Here is a 20,748-nt window from a genome sequence, read left to right on the forward strand (position 1 = left end):
GACGGACGCGGAACCGCAGACGACGCCTACCGACAAGCAGGGGTACTGCTACGCAAAACTTTCCGGTTCCAGTCTGACGCCTGGGGATATTCTAAGGTAAGGAATCTAACACTAAACTGTTTCTTTCAGATGTTAGTGTAGTTATTTCAACTAACGAATGGTGTGAACGTCAACGAAAAGCAGCTTAAAGTTTCCACTTATTCAACTGGCTGATTTTGTAGGAAACATGCTTTCCTCCTCTTTGTTCAAATGCTCGTGGAATTCCCAATCTATCTTTTCATATTAATCTGTGATATTTATCTTGCTTGCCTTATAGTACTGCTCTGATAAGACAGTAAGATTTTAAAGCGCTCTTGCAAGAAACTGTTTTCTGCGTAAATCAGAAACCAAGTTATCCTCTCTCCAATCCTTGGCACATACTGTAAGATGGACCTCTGCCTGTCTCCATTTGTCAATGTAAAATTCTAAAAGAGCTGCAATCCAAAGCCAAAGCTTTTTTGAGCTCTGGATTAGTCAGGTTATAAAGCGCAAAGTGTAGACTGATCTAAAGTTTTTCCAGCCTTGGCTATAATGTTTTATATTGACCACACTACATAGAGAAGATAAGCCGCACGCATAACAAATAAATGAATCCACTTAATTTTGGTGTATTTGGTTTCAAGAAATTGTGCCTTGTTGGGGCTAGGCCACATGTAAATCTTGGATACAGTGATCCATATCCTGCAAGACTATTTTGCCAAATTTAGAAACTGGAGTCGATCTTTTGAGTTCTTGGATTTGCTGGTGTCTCTCACTGAGGCGTACATTAAAACTGTATCTTTAAGACCCTGGAAAGACTAACTTGACTACACCATTTTAAATGTTGTGAACATAATGCAGGACCCAAGACAGTTGGCAAGGATAAATGGGCCATCGAGAAGCAAATCACTTCATTAGAGGAGTCACTGTCAGTTTGTGGAGAACGCACACTAACACCCCCAACACTGGTACAGTCTCCAATTAATGACCTCAAAATCCCCAAGACTGGTGGTAAAGTTAGATCTTCAACAAGTAACAAGGGGGAAAGTGGGTGCATTCAGTACATAACTGAAACTGTCAATACTTCTAAAACTGATTCCCCACCATCTAAGCATATAAATAAAACCTCAACAACGTCTACAACTGCTGATCCAAACAGTGAGGAAGCCCGGAACAAACAGAAAATGCCTCAAAAGAATCCCCACAACAGGCCAGCAGTGACAAATGTCAAAATTAACCAGGTTCCTAGCAAACGAAATAACCAAAAACATGATTTATTATGCAAGGTTGTGAAATCTTTAGAACTAATTGTAAAAAGGTTCAGTAGAGTCAATAAATACCCATCTAGAATAAGTAGGAACTAAATGCTCTACCTGCCTAGACTTGATCAATTCTTTGATAACACCTAACACTCTAATTAACGCAGTACCCAATTACAACAGAATTACAAGTAGTACCAAGGGTCAGTCAAGCACGCGTGCAACCAGAATACATATGAGATAATTCCCCTGGCTTACTTCGAGAAAGGAATAGCTGAAGGGGGGAAATTAGGCAACACTATACCATAGCTATTCGTCAATAAACCGCCAGAACCTCTTTTGGTTCAGACATCTGATTTTTTAGACCTCCCCCAGCTGCCACCCAGTACATAATTATCCTGGCAAATGTTCCTACTCTACCCTTGCAGAGCAAGGAAACCTGGATCTCTCTCAGAAATAAATCCTTAAACAGGCTGGGATGGGATCAGGTTTAACCGCACATTTATTTGAGGACGTTAAGATGGTTAGGCGAGTTAAATGGGTTGGTAGGTGGCGAAAAAACTTCCAAGACAAATGTGTCGTTCTGTCTTTTGAAACTCCACGGTCGGTGAAAACTGTTTTGAGCAGGACCAGGGTTACAAATGTCTGTACAAGCACTGTATCAACCCTCCCTTCAGGCTACTTTTATCAACCTAGCAAGATACCTGACAATAATTGACCACAGAATCATTCAATATGAGAAGGCAGATTGATCATACTTACAATATAGCAAAATGTTGTCGGTTTCAGAACCTAACAAACCTCGATGGGCTAGATGGACTCAACGAGGGGCATTCTAGAGGCTTAGGAGGAGAACTGAAGATTGTAACTCCTTTACAAAACAGCAAAGAAGGGATATCCGTTGGGACACAGAGCGTGTTCAGTACCTCACAACACGAAAATATTATACAGCTAACGAATGACACTGATATAGGCACCCAGAGCCTTAATCAATCTGAGATCCTCTTAGAAGCTCTCCACCAATCTACTGGATATATGTTCTGGAATGTGGCAGGTCTCCAGAACAAAATAAACAATACAGAATGGCTGGAGTTCAATGGGGAGCTCTAACTTTATTTGCCTACAAGAGACCTGGCTCAGGGAGCCTTTACATATAAATGGGTATAGAACATATTTTATCCCTATCTCCCTAACAACCCACAGTAGATCAAAAGGCGGGTTATGTACATTTGTCTCCAATAACTTACAATGCATTAGAATTACCAAGAAAGAAGATAGTCCTCATTATCAAATAATTGTTTGTGAAGGTACCAGCGCTGTACGGTTAGCAGTAATTAATTATTATAATAATGCTACAACATGTGATATAATAGCAACCTTGCATAAATTGGATGAAGACCTGGACGGCCTCGAAAAAAGAAGCAGTAAGAACTTGCTAATTCTATAGGGAGTGACTTTAATACTGAACTGTGCAATAAGCCTTCTGTAAAAATATGTGGATTGACCAATTTAGATGAAACGGGCCAAACACATTTTATTCACGATAGGTATGGGGATTCATTTAAATGAACTAATATTTAAATTTTAATCTGGCATTTTCCGATGAAATTGCATCTCCGTATGCCCCGTTTAGGTGTACTTTTAATGAAAGTAATGCCAACAGTACTATGGATTACATCGTAACATCCAACAAATATGCTGCGCACATTTTTTATTTTAATACCCATGCCATCTCATTAAGCAACCATTTTCTCCAGTCTGTACAGATTTCATTTGCTTTACTTTCCTATCAGTTGTGTAGTGAAATCACCTACCAGACAGGCAAGCTTGAGTTAGCATCACTCGATGCCTATGGTTTGTGGTGGTCACAGGTTATCCCTGAAGGGTTATTAAAACAATTAATCAACTTCACAGGACATGCCTTTGAGACCGGTCAAGACGAAGCCTCACAACCAAAAAGCATAACTAATGCTTTCCTGGAAATCACGGATGGGGTAAAGGAGTGCCTTTTTGTACCAAGAGGAAATAATAAACAACAGAGAAAAGAATGGTTCGACTCATCTTGTACAAAGGCACCTAAGAGGTTAAAGGAAGCACTACATACAACTCTAAGTAGTAGACCTGAGGTCCAGGCTTGGAGATCAGATTATAGACAAGCAGTTAAACAGAGGAAAATACGGCTAAGAGAGAAAGCATGGGAAGCTCTCCAAGAAGCAAGCATTAATAAAGCTAATAATTAGTTCTGAAGGGTAGTTAATTGCGAAACAGTGAGAATAGATAATGGCCCCGGAATTGAGATTGCAATACTGCAAGATGACTGGATAAAACATTTTTCTGGTATTTACTCCCTCCCTATATCTGAAGGAGGGCAGGTGCATATACAAAATTTAACAGAAGCTATAATCCAAACCTCCTCAATCGCTCCTTTCAGTTTGGAGGAAGTTAATACAGCAATAGCTGCAAACAAAGGTGTAAAAGCACACAGTCCCGATGAGATTCCAGTGGACCTGTACAAGGCCGACACTACTTGGTGAGGGCCTTTATTAACTGTGGTATTAAGGGCCTATTGTACTACAGGCTTTCTTCTTACGTGGGCAGAATCAATTATTGTTCCGATCTACAAAAAGGGAGATCGATAAAACCCTGGTTGTTAAACGCCGATCTCCCTGCTCGATTCCCTAGTGAAGATAGCGGGTAGAATTATATTGAACAGGCTACAAGAGTGGGCAGAATCAATTGACATCCTGACAGACCCACAGTATGGATTTTGCAATGGGATTGGGACTACTGAGCAGGGTCTTAATTTAAGTATGTTAAGTACACTAAGATTAAGGGAGAGAACATAATTCTGGTATTTGTCGACCTGTCTTTTGACTGCATCAACGACAGAGTCGTAGAGAGAACTATGGACAATCATGTACGGCATGGGGGTGGAGACCTTGATTATTAACTTCCTTAGAGAACTGTATTCAGGTTCCAAAGTCCGGGTTAGATATGGCATCCGGGAAGAATGAACACAGCCATTCAGTATGGAGAGAGGGGTAAGGCAGGGCTGTGTGCTGGCACCATTCCTCTTTTCATTATATATAAACATTGTAGGGGTGGTGTTGATCTCACATTCTAAAGACCTTCCACAGGTAACACCGCCCTGTTCTAGCCTTCCTCTTCACTGATGATGCCGTTCTTATGGCCCGAACTCCACTCGGTATACAGTCTCTACTCAAAAAGTTTGTTGAGTTCATACAAGGTCTTGACCTGCAAGTTAATCAACTAAAAACATTCATAATGAAGTGTGGCAGGAGAACAGCCAGGGACTTAAGAATCAAGGATACAAACATTGATTTTACAAACAGTTATCCATACCTAGGTATCATGTTTGACAGAGAAGGCACATGAAATCGTGCTATCTCTACCACGGGTTATTAAAAAAGCATGCATGGCTCTACAAATCTTTTGTAGGGCCATACCAGATGCACAACTTGACAAACCGTAGACAATGAGTTTCTGAGGTATTTGCTCGCTGTCTCCAAGGGTGCGTTTACGTATGTCTGTCACGCCGAGTTGGGGGTCTTGTTTTTAACAGACCAAATAATGATGCAACCCATATTACTGTGGCACAAAGTCTGGTCATCTGAACATACTGTTTTACATCGTTTGGTCATTGGGGATTGTCATAAATCAAGCCTAGTAACACGTATGCCATGTATGATGTGTATTCAGCATTTTTGTTGTGACTTGCACCCAGAATATTTTGAGAACCCCGAATCTCTTGAAGTCATTAGTAGAGCAACACTGAAAAAGGAATGTATTATGCACCTAGAGAGTTTAAGACTGACAGCTGAAATATTATAAGCCTCTGTCACAAAAAAAATCAACATATTTTAACTACTTATGAAATACAACCATATTTGAAAGCTGTAACTAATTCTAGACATAGATTTGTCCTGACTCATTTTAGAATGGATACTTTCCATCGCTTGATTAGCTTTCCTGAAATTAATAATTGGACAACAAATTTAGGAAATTGTCCTTATGATGGCCCAATGGCACAGAGCACAATGCAAGTTGTACTACTATTCTGTAAATTTTATCGCAAGTGGAGAAACCGTCATATCCTACCCTTTTTAAAAACACAACAGTTTACATAATGCCGCCCTGCCTATCTCTTCCTACAATCACTGCCATCTGTTAAGATTTGCTGTGGAATGTCAAGCTTTTTATAGGCTGTCTTTTACGCCAGAAAGAAAATTGTTCAGCCATTATGATTTGTTCTGTGTAACACTTTATTAGAGATTAATTCATTATCTCACGATGCACCATTAACTTGTTTTAAAAAAAAAATTATATTATAAAATGTATAAATTCAGCAATGTTTTAACGGTTGTTACGAAAATGTACATAAGAATGAACTTTTTGAATAAGTAATCAGGTAGGATTGCGTAGCGGACACTCAGATGAGGTTTTTGTTTTTCCTCCCTTCCTACTTTTCCTCAGTTCTCATTTGAGTATGTAACAATATTACGCAAGTGTTAAAGCTGGGGTGTGACAGGGTGGGACGACTGTACAAACTGTTTTTAAAGACGCTGTTGATAATTTTGATAGATTCTTAATGTCTGGTTAGGTACCTTTTATTGTACTTTTATGGTCAAATTAACTTAATACGGACTGTTGGCAAGATTTTATTTCCAATTACAGTGAATTGTTTCACTTTCTTAATTGTGATTGGTAAAGCTAATATATTATTTAGTCTCTTTTAGTGTTATCAGGGACACTTCATAATGACTTGGTGTTAGTAATCTGGGTAACTTATGCTTCATTCGAAACAAATGAGAAATAGTGTGTTCACGGAATACGGTCTGAGGATACTCAATCAATCAATCCCTTCCCATTGCAGTATTTTCCAGCGACCAAAACATAATTTGCTAAAATTGTTTATCTTGTTTTAAAGATTATATGAACTCCAACTAGCACCTTGCCAAATTTTGTTTTTCAATTTTTCACCAAAATTGTCTATGATTGGCTGATCTCATGCACTAGTCCGGGGGTTTCTCACCTTTTAGATTTACTTTTAGCTCTTCTGTTTCTAAACCAGGTTTCCAACCCTCTACCAGACCTCCTCCTTATTTCGAAAAGGCCTACATTCAGCATCATTAGAGGAGTGGAGAAATGAACTGACAAAGATATTTCCAGTGAAGGTGCACAGGTCCATGTCTAAAGATGGAATGCACCACCTTGCTGTGGTGACTCATTGCTGAAGCGACATTTTAGTATCCATTAGAACGTAATGTTTGCAAACATAGCAAATCTTCAAACCTTTCGGGGAAAAAGGAAAACAACTAACGCGAGCAGGAACAACCGCTTTCATGCGCTTTTCTAAGAAATAAGAGTTTGATTCCTCGCATTAAAAGACGACAACTTACTTACATGAACGTTTTCAAGATAATTAGCCCCTGATGAAGGGCAGGGCCCAAAATGCATTCAGCATGAGAAATAAAAAATATGAATCAATGGAATACAATGTTATATCACTGAAGAAAGTTTTATAACACAGATGACTAAGGATGAATAAAAAATGTATGTGAAATCAAAACCTTTGAAGAGTGATTACATTATTGAAAATTCAAAAGAGTGGAAATGGAGACGTCCTTCCGTCCAGGGAGCAACGCAAACGAAAAATCTTCAAGATTCCCATATGTGACAAGCTCATCAAGTCTAGATATTTTGGGTTACATGCTGGGATTTCTAGCCTTGTGTGACCCATTAGAAACCTAGTACTAGAAATCTCATATTTCAAAGTAAATTTCTGGGCTAGATGAGCTACTCCCTCATAGAACGGGGGCTCTATGTGTGTCCATAGCTGCACTGTTCATCTGTCAGAGAGAGAGTCTTCCTTTCTCTGAAGCTTGCAAAAGAATACTGTGTGGGTACCACATGTGGCATCAGAATGCGCTACAAGCCTAGCTTGGAGAATGCTTACAATTTAAAGTTTGCCTTTGAGTAGAAATGTACTTATTTTTTACCCTAGAATTATGTAGGGAGTAAAATGCCCAATGGTGCGTTGACAAGAAGTATTGAATTGGCTGATAACATTTATTTATTCATTACAGATAATTATAGTGTAAACCTCTCTAAGGAGCAGTTGAGCTTATGGACACAATGACAATTTAAAAGGTCATTTCTCCATAAAAATAAGTCAGATAAATGTACCAACTCCCTTTCAGCAATGGAGTCTATTCCTTCATCACAGGGCTCAAAATCATGCTCTCAGAGCACAATCTCTGCTGTCATTGCACCAATTCATGAAAACCTATTTGCAATGTGTGTCAGGTTGGCACGTTTATCGAACCACATTAGTGGAATACCAAATCAAACTTCAAATATCGGCATCAGGTACCAAAGCGCAGACAGCAGGAAAGCCAGATGGAAGTTTCCACAGGAGCTAGCAGTCTAAGTCAGTGTTTCTTAACCTGTGGTCCGGGGACCCCTGGAAGTCCACGAGGCCATCTCAGGGGCACTATGACTTTTTTTTTAAAGTAAAATCAAATATTATGATTAATATTTGAAATTTATTAAAGTATATACAGAAAGACAAGCATAGTTGAAAAATGTTAAACTTTTTCTATATTTGATTACAGTTCAATATTTGAGCATTTTTTGTTTGGTGTCTACTTATTTTTGTATGTTTTGTGTATTGTTTTGGGACTAAAATCAAACCTTGCTTAAGAGGGGGGCCCTGGTTTCCAATTGTGGCACAGCGGATATACCTGGATTCCAGTAATTATTCAGTCGGGTCCACAGAAGTCAAAAGGTTAAGAAATACTGATCTAAGGGATTAAGAACTAAATCATAGCTAAGGGATATGCCTCCTCATCCTCTAGGTGGATCCCAACAACAATTGCTAGGTTCCCAAAGCTAACTTATGTACCCTTTGATATGCTCTGTATAGCTTTTAAGAACAATGCAGAAATATATTTGAAACCCCATCAAGGACATTTTGTTAACCTGCGCACAATAGAACAAATTACTAAATCTGCATTTAGTGACGCTGGCACGACTATCGATGCCGGTATCTATGTGACTGAATTTGCTTAAAGCTCTACATGCCAAGCGGAACTAGGAAATTATTGCTTTAGAGCAAACAGGGTCTCATATGGATCCCATAAAGTAGGCAAGAAAGGTTTGATCTTAGTTTTAACAAGAAGAGAAATTAGAAAGCAATAGGAGGTGTTGATAAAAGAGATTGATTTCTTGCTTTAAAATGACTCTTGAAACAGCAACGTTTCCAGGTTCTTCTTGAAGATGGTGTATTCAAGTTTACATTTGATCAAGCTTGGTAATGAGCTGGATAGCTTTGGGACCAGAAACTTGGGCACAGATGCCATTCCCATTGGACGACTCCATGAATTACTAAAGGAAAAGAGGTTTCCTGTAAGTCAGAGAATCCAGGAGTGGATGTAAGTGCTAGATAAGAGCTTACACAGAGAGAAGGAGCAAATTATGTTGGAAAAAATAGTTTCAAACATCCACCATCTTGAGTTTGACTTCCGTTCTCCAAGGTTGCATACTACTTACAGGCCAGGCTAAGGAGGGAGCCAATTTAGACATTTGAAAAATTCCATAGTGCAAAATATCTCAGGCTGTCAAAGAGAGCGAGGTCATGGTAACCCCCAAAACAGCCCAACTTTTCACTATGCATATGGGTGACCTTAAGGAGACACTAGGCAGATTATGCAGAGCGAATTTAGAACAAGCTCTTTGACCTGGTGGGCCTGCTCTGAAAGGCCTTGCTGACAGCAGAGAAATATGAGACTTCAGGCTCAACTTTACACCCAGAATTATTTGGGTAACTGGGATCAGGGAGGAAACACTTTGGTGAACTTGCTGGGACAGAGTAAAATCCAGTGGTGCACCTAGTATCTGCCTTTCTCTATTTCAAAGGTTACTAGAGGTTCCGCGTTTCTTATGACCTGGAGTTGGGAATAAGTGTATTAGTTAGAGCCACCGATCCTGTAGATTTCCTTAACTGCACTGTTTACTTGGGTGGGATCCTAGCTGTTTGGCCATAGGCGTTTGGGGTAAGGGACATTTCTATCTAGTAAGACCTGGAAACTCTGCAGCAGGGACTTCAGTGACATAGGTTGTCCAGTTGTGTCCAGGCCACAGACCACTGAAACAGAAACCCAGTCACCTCATAGCAAGTTTCCTACATGTTGTAAATTTAGTTTAACACCTCTGTTCTGACAACTGAAATTTCAAATAGTCGACTCGCACACACTCCCAGAGGGTAACATTTGCCCTGAAACTATAAAAATGTTTAGTATCAGAGCTATGCATAGGAAGATGTTACGAGCATGTGATTTACATTGTGAATCATAGTTTTAGCTGCTCTTTTTACTTGCCTGTAAAGACAAATATATCTATTTTTTTATTTTAGGCCTGGCTGGACATCGAGTTTACTGATGACTATTTGCTGTAAGAAGCAAAGCAGGACACTTTGGGTGAAAATCTGATACGTGTTGCGAAGGGCACCTTAGGCAAAGACCGGTAGTAGGGCAGGACAGGAATACACTTTTGGCCAAGGAAGCGGGTAGAAAAGGGCTGCAGAGAGGAAGGTGTACAATACTCAACGGGGAATCTTCTGTGTAAAGATAAGAGAAGAATCCAAAATCTTTGCAAAGACTACAGTGTTAGGGAACCAGAACATTCCAGACAGGTTTGGTGCAAAAAACAAATCCACGCAAAATGTTGCACATGCTTATTCTACAAAACCAAAGTAACGTGCATCAGCACACTTCTGTGGGAAGTTTATAAGAATCAGAAAAGTGAAAGTCAATTAAAGGGCATCACATGTGACCGTTAAGCGAGAGAGAAAGAAAGTGACTGGCACTCAGGAAATCAGCAAGCATGGTACTCGGCTAAGCAAAGGATTATGAAGCTCCACACATGCACCAGTGCTTATTTGAATAATGTTCATGCGGGTTAAATTTGGTCTTCGTGCCTTGGCTTGGAAACGCTGTGAGTCTTGTGGAAGGGGCATGGGAGGCATTGATCAATCATCTAAATAATGAGGTCTCTCCTGCATTTGAGGGCCCTCACCCTTCCAACATAATGCCTAAGTTATTTATCATTTTTAATAGACTTCTTTTTCTACGCCCTCTTGGTCAGACAGCTCCCAACCAACCCTCTCTAATGGCAAATTTCTCATCTATTTACCTTGTGGAGAGCGAGGTAGGATCCACGTGCCACACCAGCACACAGCTCTGGCATGCAACAGCCAAGATAGAGGCACAAAGCGGCTTCCAAGCCAGGGATGCCACATTCTTTTGTAGGCGATGTTTCAATGTAGGGACTGTTGCACTGCAGAGAAATAATAACACCCAAGGTGGGAGTGATACTGAGTAATAGGGAAGCACAAGATTACACTACTCTATAAAGACGAACTATGCAAGACACCCTAGAGAAACATCAACAATGGGCCTATTGTGCATGCTACACCAGTCATTATTGTAATACTGCCATCTACAAATATCTGCAAGATGACCAAAATCTTGGCTTGCAAGTATATGCCTTTTTGCTACAAAGACCTTGAAATATATCTGGCAATGCATCTAAATCTTGACTCACAACATACAAATATTAAATATTTAAGACCGCAAAAAGCTTTACAGCTATTCCTATGACTAGCGCAGTTGCATACAGACATGCTAATGCAACACTGAACTTGGCTGAAAGTCACTAAACTTTCCAAACAAACACATCTGCTACTGCACTGTTTTACGGACTTGAAGAGCTCCTGCTTTTGCAGTTTTGGAGTACTCACATTGCTTTAGACAAACAACTTGCTGGCTACTCCGGCTCTCTAATGCACAGTTTTACCAATGCAGTTCAAACCTGATCCGAGTGACCCACTTCGGTTCCAGTTATGCAACACCTTTTAGCTTTGCAAATGAACCCACAATTCAAATCTGTTCTCCACTACTAGAACAAAAATTCAGCTCTGAAAATGAATTCTACAAGTTTCACCTCATCAGTGAAAAAAAGTAACTCACCGCCCGCTGCTTCTCTCACCTTACCTAGTTGTATTGTAAACACGAATGTAGTCATCCAGCAGTGCCAATGCAAATTTGTTGGTGTGCGGATGCCAAGCAAAAGCCCGTAAGGAGCAACCGGACCTGGAGAAGAATAAAAAAACAATTATCAAGTATTCTTGGCATATGTCAGAAATACAGGACATGGAAGACAAAGAGAACAATTTTTTTAAAGCATAGACAAAAACATCTTAAAAAGAACAATCTAGGGAATGCTGCTAGCAAAGCTTTTTCATTGGTTATTTTAAAAATAGAAACAAATCAAAAAAAGTTATCAATAAGGCAGTACGGCTTAGCAGAATTGGATAAGTGCACTGACAATCCAAGCCAAACACCTTGAGCTCAGGGGTAATTTGAAGCTTAGAGTATGCTGTATGACCATCAAAGCTGACCAATCGTTCCACTCTAGTCTCCTCCTGAGGAGTCAGGATGATCCTGTATGAGTTTGGTAAACACTCCCGTAATGGAGAAAAAGTATTACAAGTAACAATTGCTTCTCCGTTGTAGAACCTTCACTGATAATCAATAAAATTCTAATAGAGCAGTAAGCTAATCTCTGCATTGGAATGGAAAGAAACAGTGGAAAGAAAGTGGAACAAGCATTTACAATGCAACAGGTCTCGCATTTACATTAGTTTGAGCTATTGGCATTGTAAATGACAATTAACACACACAAGACCGGTCATCACAGGCACTTCAATGCATAAATGTGGGATTTTTCATTTTTCTCTCCACCAATCACTCCTCAATTTCTAACGAGGTAGTGTCCTTTCCACTTTATTTGCCTAGTTTAATAAAAACGTGATGCTTGTCAAATGACAGTCCTAGATCCATCAAATGTTGGATATAGAAAACAATAGTGTATTTACCAGAAATCACACCGCTAAGGGCGTTTAAAATTACAAACATTGTAAAAAAAGCAAAATGGCACCTCACGTGCGCACCATCAGTCGAGCTTGCTCATTGGTACTCACCAGCTATGCTCACTCTTATCATCGGCAACCATTTTGCTTGAAAAATAAACGGTGTCCTAAAAAAAATGTGCTCAAAAAATTAGATGTTCAAAAACACCACCTGTGCTTTGCGACAGCCACAAAAACAAGATCCAGTGCAATATAATTGTGAAATAAACTGCACACTTTACCAATTTTATTATTTTCTTGTGCGTTTATTCAGATATGTAAAACCGGCTGCATTTATGTAGACCACTTGCTTTCAGCCGACATGTTTCATTGCCAATTAATCTTTCAGGCAATTTCGTCAGGGCAGGGTCATTCGTCGCTAATATTGGACACTGGTGCAATTTCTAAAAGTGACTGTCAAATGATAAAACAACACAATGTCCAGGTTATTATAACACATCTTCTTCTCACTCTACTTAAAAAACATACATCACTCTAGATAGACAAAAAAAGGGTGGAAAAAAAGAAAAAGAAAGGAACGAAGGAGAAAAGGAGAAAAAGGGAAAGGGGAAAAAATATAGAGTGTTAAAAAAAAATATATATATCTATAGTAGGAGTAGGTATATTTCTCTTGTTTTTTTTTTCTTGCTGTCTGTTGTGTTGTTTTCCTTTATTTTTGGATAACTAGATGCTGTGCTGCCTCCGGGAGGGTTCCTAAAAGGCGGTTCCAACGCCAAGTATCATGGGTGGAGAGAAAAATGAAAAATCCCATGTCCGCATTTATGCATTGAAGTGCCTGTGAAGACAGGGCTTGTGTGTGTTAATAGTAACTGAAAGGAGGGCGACCTGTTTATCTTTCCCTCTACAGCTCCATATTGAGAAATTGTAAATGACAATGCCTTTTATTTATGTTTTGGTTTTTGAAACATAAATAAAATTCAGTCATTTACAATGCCAATAGCTTAAACTTGCGTAAATGCGAGACCTATTGCATTGCAAATGCTTGTTTTTATTGCAGTGCAGTAATGTAACAGGTAAAGCAGCTGACTTTGGAACTGAACTGAAAGCTTCACTGAGAGCATGCCTCGGTCCTGCAGTTGAGATCTTTCTAACACAGTGTTTTTGAGCTTGTAATGTGCCTCCCTCAGGCAAAGCTTAAGTATTTGCATGGCAGTGAGATAAGCATCCTACGGGGATTAAAAGCGGTTTAAAAGGAGACCGGTGTGATAATGACTGAGCCCGGGGGCAAAAGCTATGCATAGATGCACTAAATTATATTCGTTTGAAAATGTAACGAAAACAGAGGAAACGGCTTAAAATCAGGAAGCAGGAGGCATAGACAGATTGCCGCTGTGTTTGTATGTTTTCTACGAACGCATCATGGATGGGGTCTAGTTGAATAACAATGAGATTTAGAGCTATTGACGCCACCCTGAATGGCAATATTTTATAGTGTTGGATGTGCAAGGATGCCTGTGTTAATACTGAGGGCACCACACAAGGGCTGACAGGGTGAGCAGTCTGAGACGGTACTGCCTGGATGCACACTTTATGCACACAGTGGTGGGGTGGTAGACAGGCTACGGAGTACGTGGAAGTTAGGATGTCCTTATAATAATAATAATAAAGAGCTTATAGAGCGCTCAGTAACGCCATCACGGCGTGTCCCCGCGCTAAGCTACCAATGAAGCAGCATAGAAAACCCAGACTCTATGCAGTATATAGATGTGTTTTGAGCAGAGCCCTAAACCGCAATTCATTGCTCTCCAGCCTCAACACAGGAGGGAGTTTGTTCCAATTTTGAGCTGCTTGGAGCGCGAAGGAACGTCCACCCATTCTAGCCTTTCTAATCCTGGGGACTGTCAACAGTCCAGTACCCTCTGAACGGAGGGTCCTAGTAGGTTCATAGCGGCTGACTAGATCCTTCAGGTATGTCGGTGACTTGTCCCAGACAATATGGTGGCAGAAGAGGAGGCACTTAAATAGCACACGCTTCTTCACAGGCAGCCAATGAAGCGCATCCAGCGCCAATTTCGAGCTGGCTCTCCTGGGTCTTCTTAACACCAGTCTGGCGGCGGAGTTCTGTATGACTTGTAGACGACCTATGCTGCCCTCGGTTGCCCCAAGGAACAGAATGTTGCCGTAATCTAACCGCGAGGTCACCAGTGCCTGCGTTAGTGTCCTTCTGGCCGATAAAGGGAGGAGGTCTAAGGTTTTGTTTAGGGTCTTTAGAACTCCAAAGCATTTGCCCACGAGGCGCCTTATGTGGCCTTCATAAGAGAGAGAGGGATTCATCCAAATTCCTAAATTCTTGGCCTCCTGACATGGTATGGGGGTAGGGCCCAGACATGAAGGCCACCACTCATCCGACCATTTTTCGCTTTTTCCCCCTACCACCAGCACCTCTGTTTTAGAGCCATTGAGTTTTAAGCAGTGGGCATCCATCCACTCTGCTAATGCCTGCATACAGGATTTAAAAATTTTAGGGGTGTTGGAGGTGCTCTGCGATAGGGAGATCAGCAGCTGAGTGTCGTCAGCGTACGACACTAATTCCACCCCAAAAGAGTGTACAACTTTCGCCAGAGAGGCCATGTATAGGTTAAAAAGAGTGGGGCTCAGAGCTGAGCCCTGAGGCACTCCCTGGTCTAGTGACATCTCCACTGAGCGGCAGGTCCCCTGTTGTACCTGGAAACATCTCTCCGTAAGGAATGATTGCAGCCAGCCCAGCGCAGGACCAACAACCCCAGCTTCGTTCAGACACCGTAGCAGGATGGAGTGCGCTACGGTGTCAAAAGCCGCGCTTAGGTCGAGCATGATCAGGGCCATTGTATGACCAGCATCTGCCCCCGCTCTTAAAGTCTCAGTGGCTCTTAGGAGGGCCGTCTCCGTAGAGTAGCCCGCCCTAAATCCTGATTGAGAGGGATGGAGAAAATTCCATTTTTCCAGGTGCTCCGTGAGCTGAGCGTTAACCACCTTCTCGGCCACCTTCGCCACGTACGGCAATAAGGAAATGGGTCTAAGATTTTCTAGTAACTCCAAGCTGACATTGGGTTTTTTCCTTATTGGCAGTACTATGGCCTTCTTCCACTCCCTAGGGACTTGTTGAGTGGAAAAGGAGGTATGTAGGACGTGTCTAATGTGAGGTTCCAAGGCTGTCAGGCCCTCTGATATGACCCAGGCCGGAGCCGGATCATTAGGGGAGCCGGACTTCACACTTCGACAGATCTTTATTAGCTTGTCAGCTGCGGGAACCTCGAACATTAGTAGTGAGGAATCCGGGGCTGCCAATGAGTTGTCTGCTCTGAAATCTGTACCCTTATCTGGTAATAGAGAAAAGGAAGCATAAATCTTTTTAACTTTACTAGAGAAAAAGTCAGCGACTTTATTGCATCCCTCCTTGGAGGTCTTTGAGGGGGTATTGGAGCTAGAGACCAGAGATATTTCTTTATATATTTTAAACAGTTCTCGCGAGGAGCTCTCGGCATCCTCAATACGAGTCTGAAAATGTTTGGCTTTTGCTCTACGCACCGCATACTGATAGCTCCGGTGTGCTGAGCTATAGCTGTTTTTTGCTTGCTCACTCGGGTTCCTTCTCCAGCTCCTTTCTAGCTTTTTGCATTTAGATTTAATTTGCTGGAGTTCGGTAGTGAACCATGGGACAGTGCGTTGCCTGCCTTCACTTACTGGTAGCTGTGGAATGCAGCAGCAGCCCTGCTCCAGTCCCTATGTGCTGTGCGCAGAGCAGCAGTAGGCAGAGCCCCAGGCTGCAGCTTGTTGCATGGGATGCTGGCGGGGGGACGCCACGCCATGCCACCCATTGAATCTTAAGAATGTATTAACAAGAACAATTAAAAAGCGGATGGAACTCAGCAGCCACTGCCCCTCTGTAGTGAGAGCTACAGGGGAAGCAACCAAGGGAGGAGTTACATGTTGCTGTGGAGAAATAAAGCTGTGTTTTGAAGTGCAGCTCTCAGCTCTATCCCTTAAATGTAAAGTAAAGTGGGGCTGTTGATAAATAAATAAAGGCGCGTGGTGCATTGGGAGGTGGGAGGGCCGTGCTTTTGAGGCAATCCAATAAACAGCACTCCAAGCAGACGACCCAAAAGTGAAAGCGGCACTGTTATTAAATAAATAAAGGCTCAGCGATTCTGTGAAGGAATATAAAATCGATATTATATAATGTTGTCGTAATGTATCCAATATATCAATGCTACTTTGATAGAAACCCCTTGTAAATACACTCGGCCCATGCATATCCTAAGAATCGGGCCCGAACTGAGCAAACACCATCTTGGTTTCATTTCCCGGGGCCTCTTTCGTTAGTTAGGAAAACACGTGACATGCTGATGAGAGGAGAGCCTGAAAGGTCGGCCTGGGCTATGAACATACCATTGATTCTAACTTAGGAAACTCAAGGTCGCATCTGCCTTTCTTGTAGGATGAGCACATTCTTGCAGGCGCCATGCCTATACTCCCGTGCACCAGAATGAAAGGGAGACACCTTTACTGACCTACCCCCGGAATAACTTGAGCTGAGTTTCGAATCAATCAGTTGTGCCTTATATGGGTTTTCCTGTTGGTTTCTCATGAACTGGTACTTTTCCATGTACGGGGTTTCTATGAGGTATGCTGAAAGTATATATGCACTGTCTTGAATGTAATCCAGCAGTCTCCTCTGCACACCTTTGAGAGCTGTGGCGAGAGGGAGGCTCCTCAATATAGGGCGCATTTGCAAAATAAACGATTGAACCTTCTCCATTGCCGGCTGACCTATTCTTGGTAAATAAGGTATATGGGCTATTGATAAGTATAGCTCTATGGTATAATTTTTGGTACTTCAGTTGGTGACTCCGCCGGGACTCCGCGATATGGTTGTCCCGTCCTGTAAACAGGAGAAGAGGGACGGGGAGGGGTTCTGATCGAGGGGTTGGACTGAAAAAGGATCCTGATTGAGAAACCAGTTTGTGGTAGAAAAGGAAAATTCCACTCTTCGGCCCAGTGACCTTCCCAGCTGCTAAATAACCCTTCGCCGGAGTCCTTCGGGCTTAACCCGGGAACAGCTGACCGTGTTGGTCTATAAAAGAAATTGGCAGTGGAGAACGCACAATCAGACCCGAGTGCACCAGGTGAGTGAACTGTATTGTAAGTCCTTTGTGGATTTTGGAACAAGCACTTTTGAGTAGTGGCTCAGAAGAACAGTTAACTGAGTATGGAATGTAGTGGTTAGTGAACCACAGGGAATCTGGGGGTCTGACGTGGCAGAGGTGTGACTGCACGGGCAGATGCTCCACAGACTTGTTTGGTGATTAGTTGGGACAACATCGGACGCCTTAGTGTTGCACAGGGGTGCTCATTCGGCCGAATCCTCTTCGGAAAGACCCGCAGGAGCAACTGGGTAAGCGCGGTGTCTGGGGTTGCGCCCATAACGCCCGGCCCAACCAGCACAGGACTGCGGGATAGTCTGTAAGAGGGTTTGTGGTGCGCCTGTCTGATGATCCCAGGGCAGTCTTTGGACTGCCTCTTTTGTGAATTCTTTTAGTGGTCTGGAATCCAGGGTGATCGATTCCCCGAACAGGAGTCGACGGGCTCTGTTCGAGTATGAGACATGTCGTATGGAATTGTGAATTCATGACCGGAGTACTCTTATCGATCGAAACGTATGCACTTTAGGTATGTTATATGAATAGAATCGTTTTGAGTTGAACAGTGATAGAGTGTGTGGAGAGTGGACGCGTCCATGAGTGTGACTTCAGTCGGAATGGTATGATTTGTTGAATTCATAAAAATGTCGTGTTTCAGTAAATTGTGTTTTGGATGCTGCCGCCAGAGAAGTGGACGGCTGGAAGAGAGACAGCCTGCTCCTCCGGAGGGCAGTCCTAGTTTTGATATGTATATTAAACATGGTATTTCTCCCATTTTGTTTAATACACTGTGGAATAAATATACTAAAGACAATGCAGAATTACAATGGCCTTTAACAGGGTCTTTTGATGAAAGAAAAATTAATTATCTACAGAATAAATTATTTTTAATTTAAGGAGGAGCCGTCAGACTATGTTTGACTCCTAGACCTTATGGTTAAAGGAGGCGAAGCGACGGCGAATACGAGAAGAAAAATTGGGTAAGATTAAAGCAGGACAGACTGTAACCCAAAAAGCGGTAGCGTATGAGAAGGAAAAAGTAGAGAAGAATATTGAGCAATTGGATAGACAGTTTCGATTACAAACAGATAAAAGTTATGTGACCCGAACCGAGGCAGAGGATGAAATAGAGGAACTATTAGAGGTTCGCCCTCCGCCTCCATATGCCCCCCAAGGTTTGTACCCGGCGGTCCCAGTGAACCGGACAGGAAAGGCGGGAGCAGCGGTGCCTACAGTCGCTATCGCACCGGTAGCCTTACACCCTCCTGCTCTGTTGCCCGCTCCTCCTACCCTTCGTTCAACTACCTCAGATTTGATTACTTTATTACCTGGGTCGGTTGCCGCCTCTCCCTTGTCCACAGTATTTTTAACACCCCGAGCTAGAGGAACAATGGTCGCCCCTAAGGGGATGACCGCTGCCTCTTTAGATGTCACACCACAACGCCCTATGGAAGGAATGGAAGGTCGACGAGTTTTTACTCGATCGTCCTTAGGAAATGAAGAAAGACAGGCTGTGGTGATTCAGGCGTCCCAATGGATGCGGAACCAGATTTATACTCTGGAAGACATTTGGAGTACTATGAAAGATTTTGAACCAGTTACACAACTAGCATTGGAACATATAGCAATTAGACTGATTTCCTTATGGGAGCAATGTTTTCAGGAAGGACTGGCCCCCCAGATATTGTGTGATATCAAAGATCGAGCTTTTAAGTTCGAATTACAGGTTGAAGAAGTATTTCAAAATGTTGAAACTTTGATACAATATCGAGATCAAATGAATAGGAGATGCCCGGATGTAGGGGCACAGTACCCTATGAGAGAAGTGCACCCTCTTTTCCATCCAGCAACTCCTGAAGTGTTAGATGGAGGGGGCCAAGTAACCAGAGCACGTGTAGAGGCACGTTTCCAAGAGCAGTGGGTCTATACCCCTTGGAAGCGAAGCGAGGTTCTTACTTTAAAAGCCCAACTTCCTGACCCGCGAAAAAACCCCACGGCTTATTATAAAGAACTGACAGAAGCCGCGAATTCAGCCGTCATGACTTTAGCTGACATCGAGTTATTTTTTGGTCTTTTGATCCCAGTAGATATATGGAGACAGGTGCATGATTCAGATCATGCTGCCGAACTGGGAGGGACCTGGGACCAAATAAAGACATGGGACAAAGATCGAAAACCGGGAGACAAGCCTAAAGACGAGATTTTAGCTATACTCGCTCCAATTATTACTTATATGCAAACCCTTATTCCTCCACGAAAGGTGGATTGGGATAAGCTAACAGCCTGCAACCAAAAGAAGGATGAAAATGTCTCTGATTTCTTTACTCGGTTTGAGAAAGTGTTTATTGACTTCAGTGGACAAGATTTGTCCACAGAAGGTGGCATACGGCTATTTGTAAACCGATTTGTCACTAACTTGTTACCAGAAATAAAGACACGTTTACAGGCTGCCGAAAGTACTTGGACCACTTCAACCCCTTCAGTTATTCTTAGTATGGCCCAGTATTATGAACATCGAGAAAATGAAAGCAAGAATAAGTCGGATAAAAAGGTTAAGGAATTGAAAACCCGAGTACTGCTGCAGCAAGTCAGCAGAGGGCAAAACGGTAGAAGGGGAGGAAGGGGCTCTTTCCCTTGAGGAGCAATGATGAGAGAAGGAGGAGGTCAGGGTCCTTCTATAAGGATTAACCAGTGCTCCAATTGTAGGCAGGAAGGACACTGGCGAGCCCAGTGTCCATTATTATATGAACGGGGTGGTTTTAATCGAGGACGAGGAAGAGGAGGTACTGATCGGAATAGTATGAGACGTAGTAACAGGTCCGGTGATGAGTCAGGAAAAAACTATTTTGATGATTTTCAAGGAAGGCAATACTATAATGAGGATTATCGGGAAGACGGCTACGATGGAAACAATTATGCATGAGACAGCCACGGACAGAGCAGGGGCCATATATCAGGACCAGTTGACCAGCAGGGGCCTTATGTACAGGGGCAATTGATGGGAACATCTGAGAAGTTTTTGGTGGATACTGGAGCAATGAATAGTTCTGTTGCTCATACATTGGTCCCAGGGGCTGCTCTGTCTGGGCAAATTAACGTATCGGTGGGATTTTCAGGAATCCCCATGGTAAGCCCCGTTTCAAAGCCACTACCCTTTACTATTGGCCCTGTTATTGTGGACTCACCATTCTTGCTTGCTTCTAGTTGTGGCGAAAATTTGCTAGGATTGGATATACTTAAGAAGTTGCATGCTCGTATTTATTGTTCTCCTGATGGTGTGTATTTAACATTGCAGCCTCCTATTGAACGTATGTCTCAATGTTTAGTCAAAGATGCACCT

At 42.2% G+C, this 20,748-nt stretch overlaps 1 protein-coding gene across 1 annotated transcript in view; it reads right to left on the reverse strand.

The window, feature by feature from the left end:
• Window positions 1-20,748, reverse strand: part of AAAS (aladin WD repeat nucleoporin) — a 416,285-nt gene that overhangs the window by 271,917 nt on the left and 123,620 nt on the right. The window contains exons 7-8 of the mRNA XM_078687624.1: window positions 11,351-11,449; window positions 10,491-10,634 (exon numbers count right to left, since the gene is read on the reverse strand). Coding sequence (XP_078543750.1) covers window positions 10,491-10,634; window positions 11,351-11,449 — 243 coding nt within the window. The remainder of the gene's footprint in view (window positions 1-10,490; window positions 10,635-11,350; window positions 11,450-20,748) is intronic.

This window comes from Lissotriton helveticus, chromosome 1_1, assembly GCF_964261635.1.
Source record: "Lissotriton helveticus chromosome 1_1, aLisHel1.1, whole genome shotgun sequence".
Classification (NCBI taxonomy): domain Eukaryota; kingdom Metazoa; phylum Chordata; class Amphibia; order Caudata; family Salamandridae; genus Lissotriton; species Lissotriton helveticus.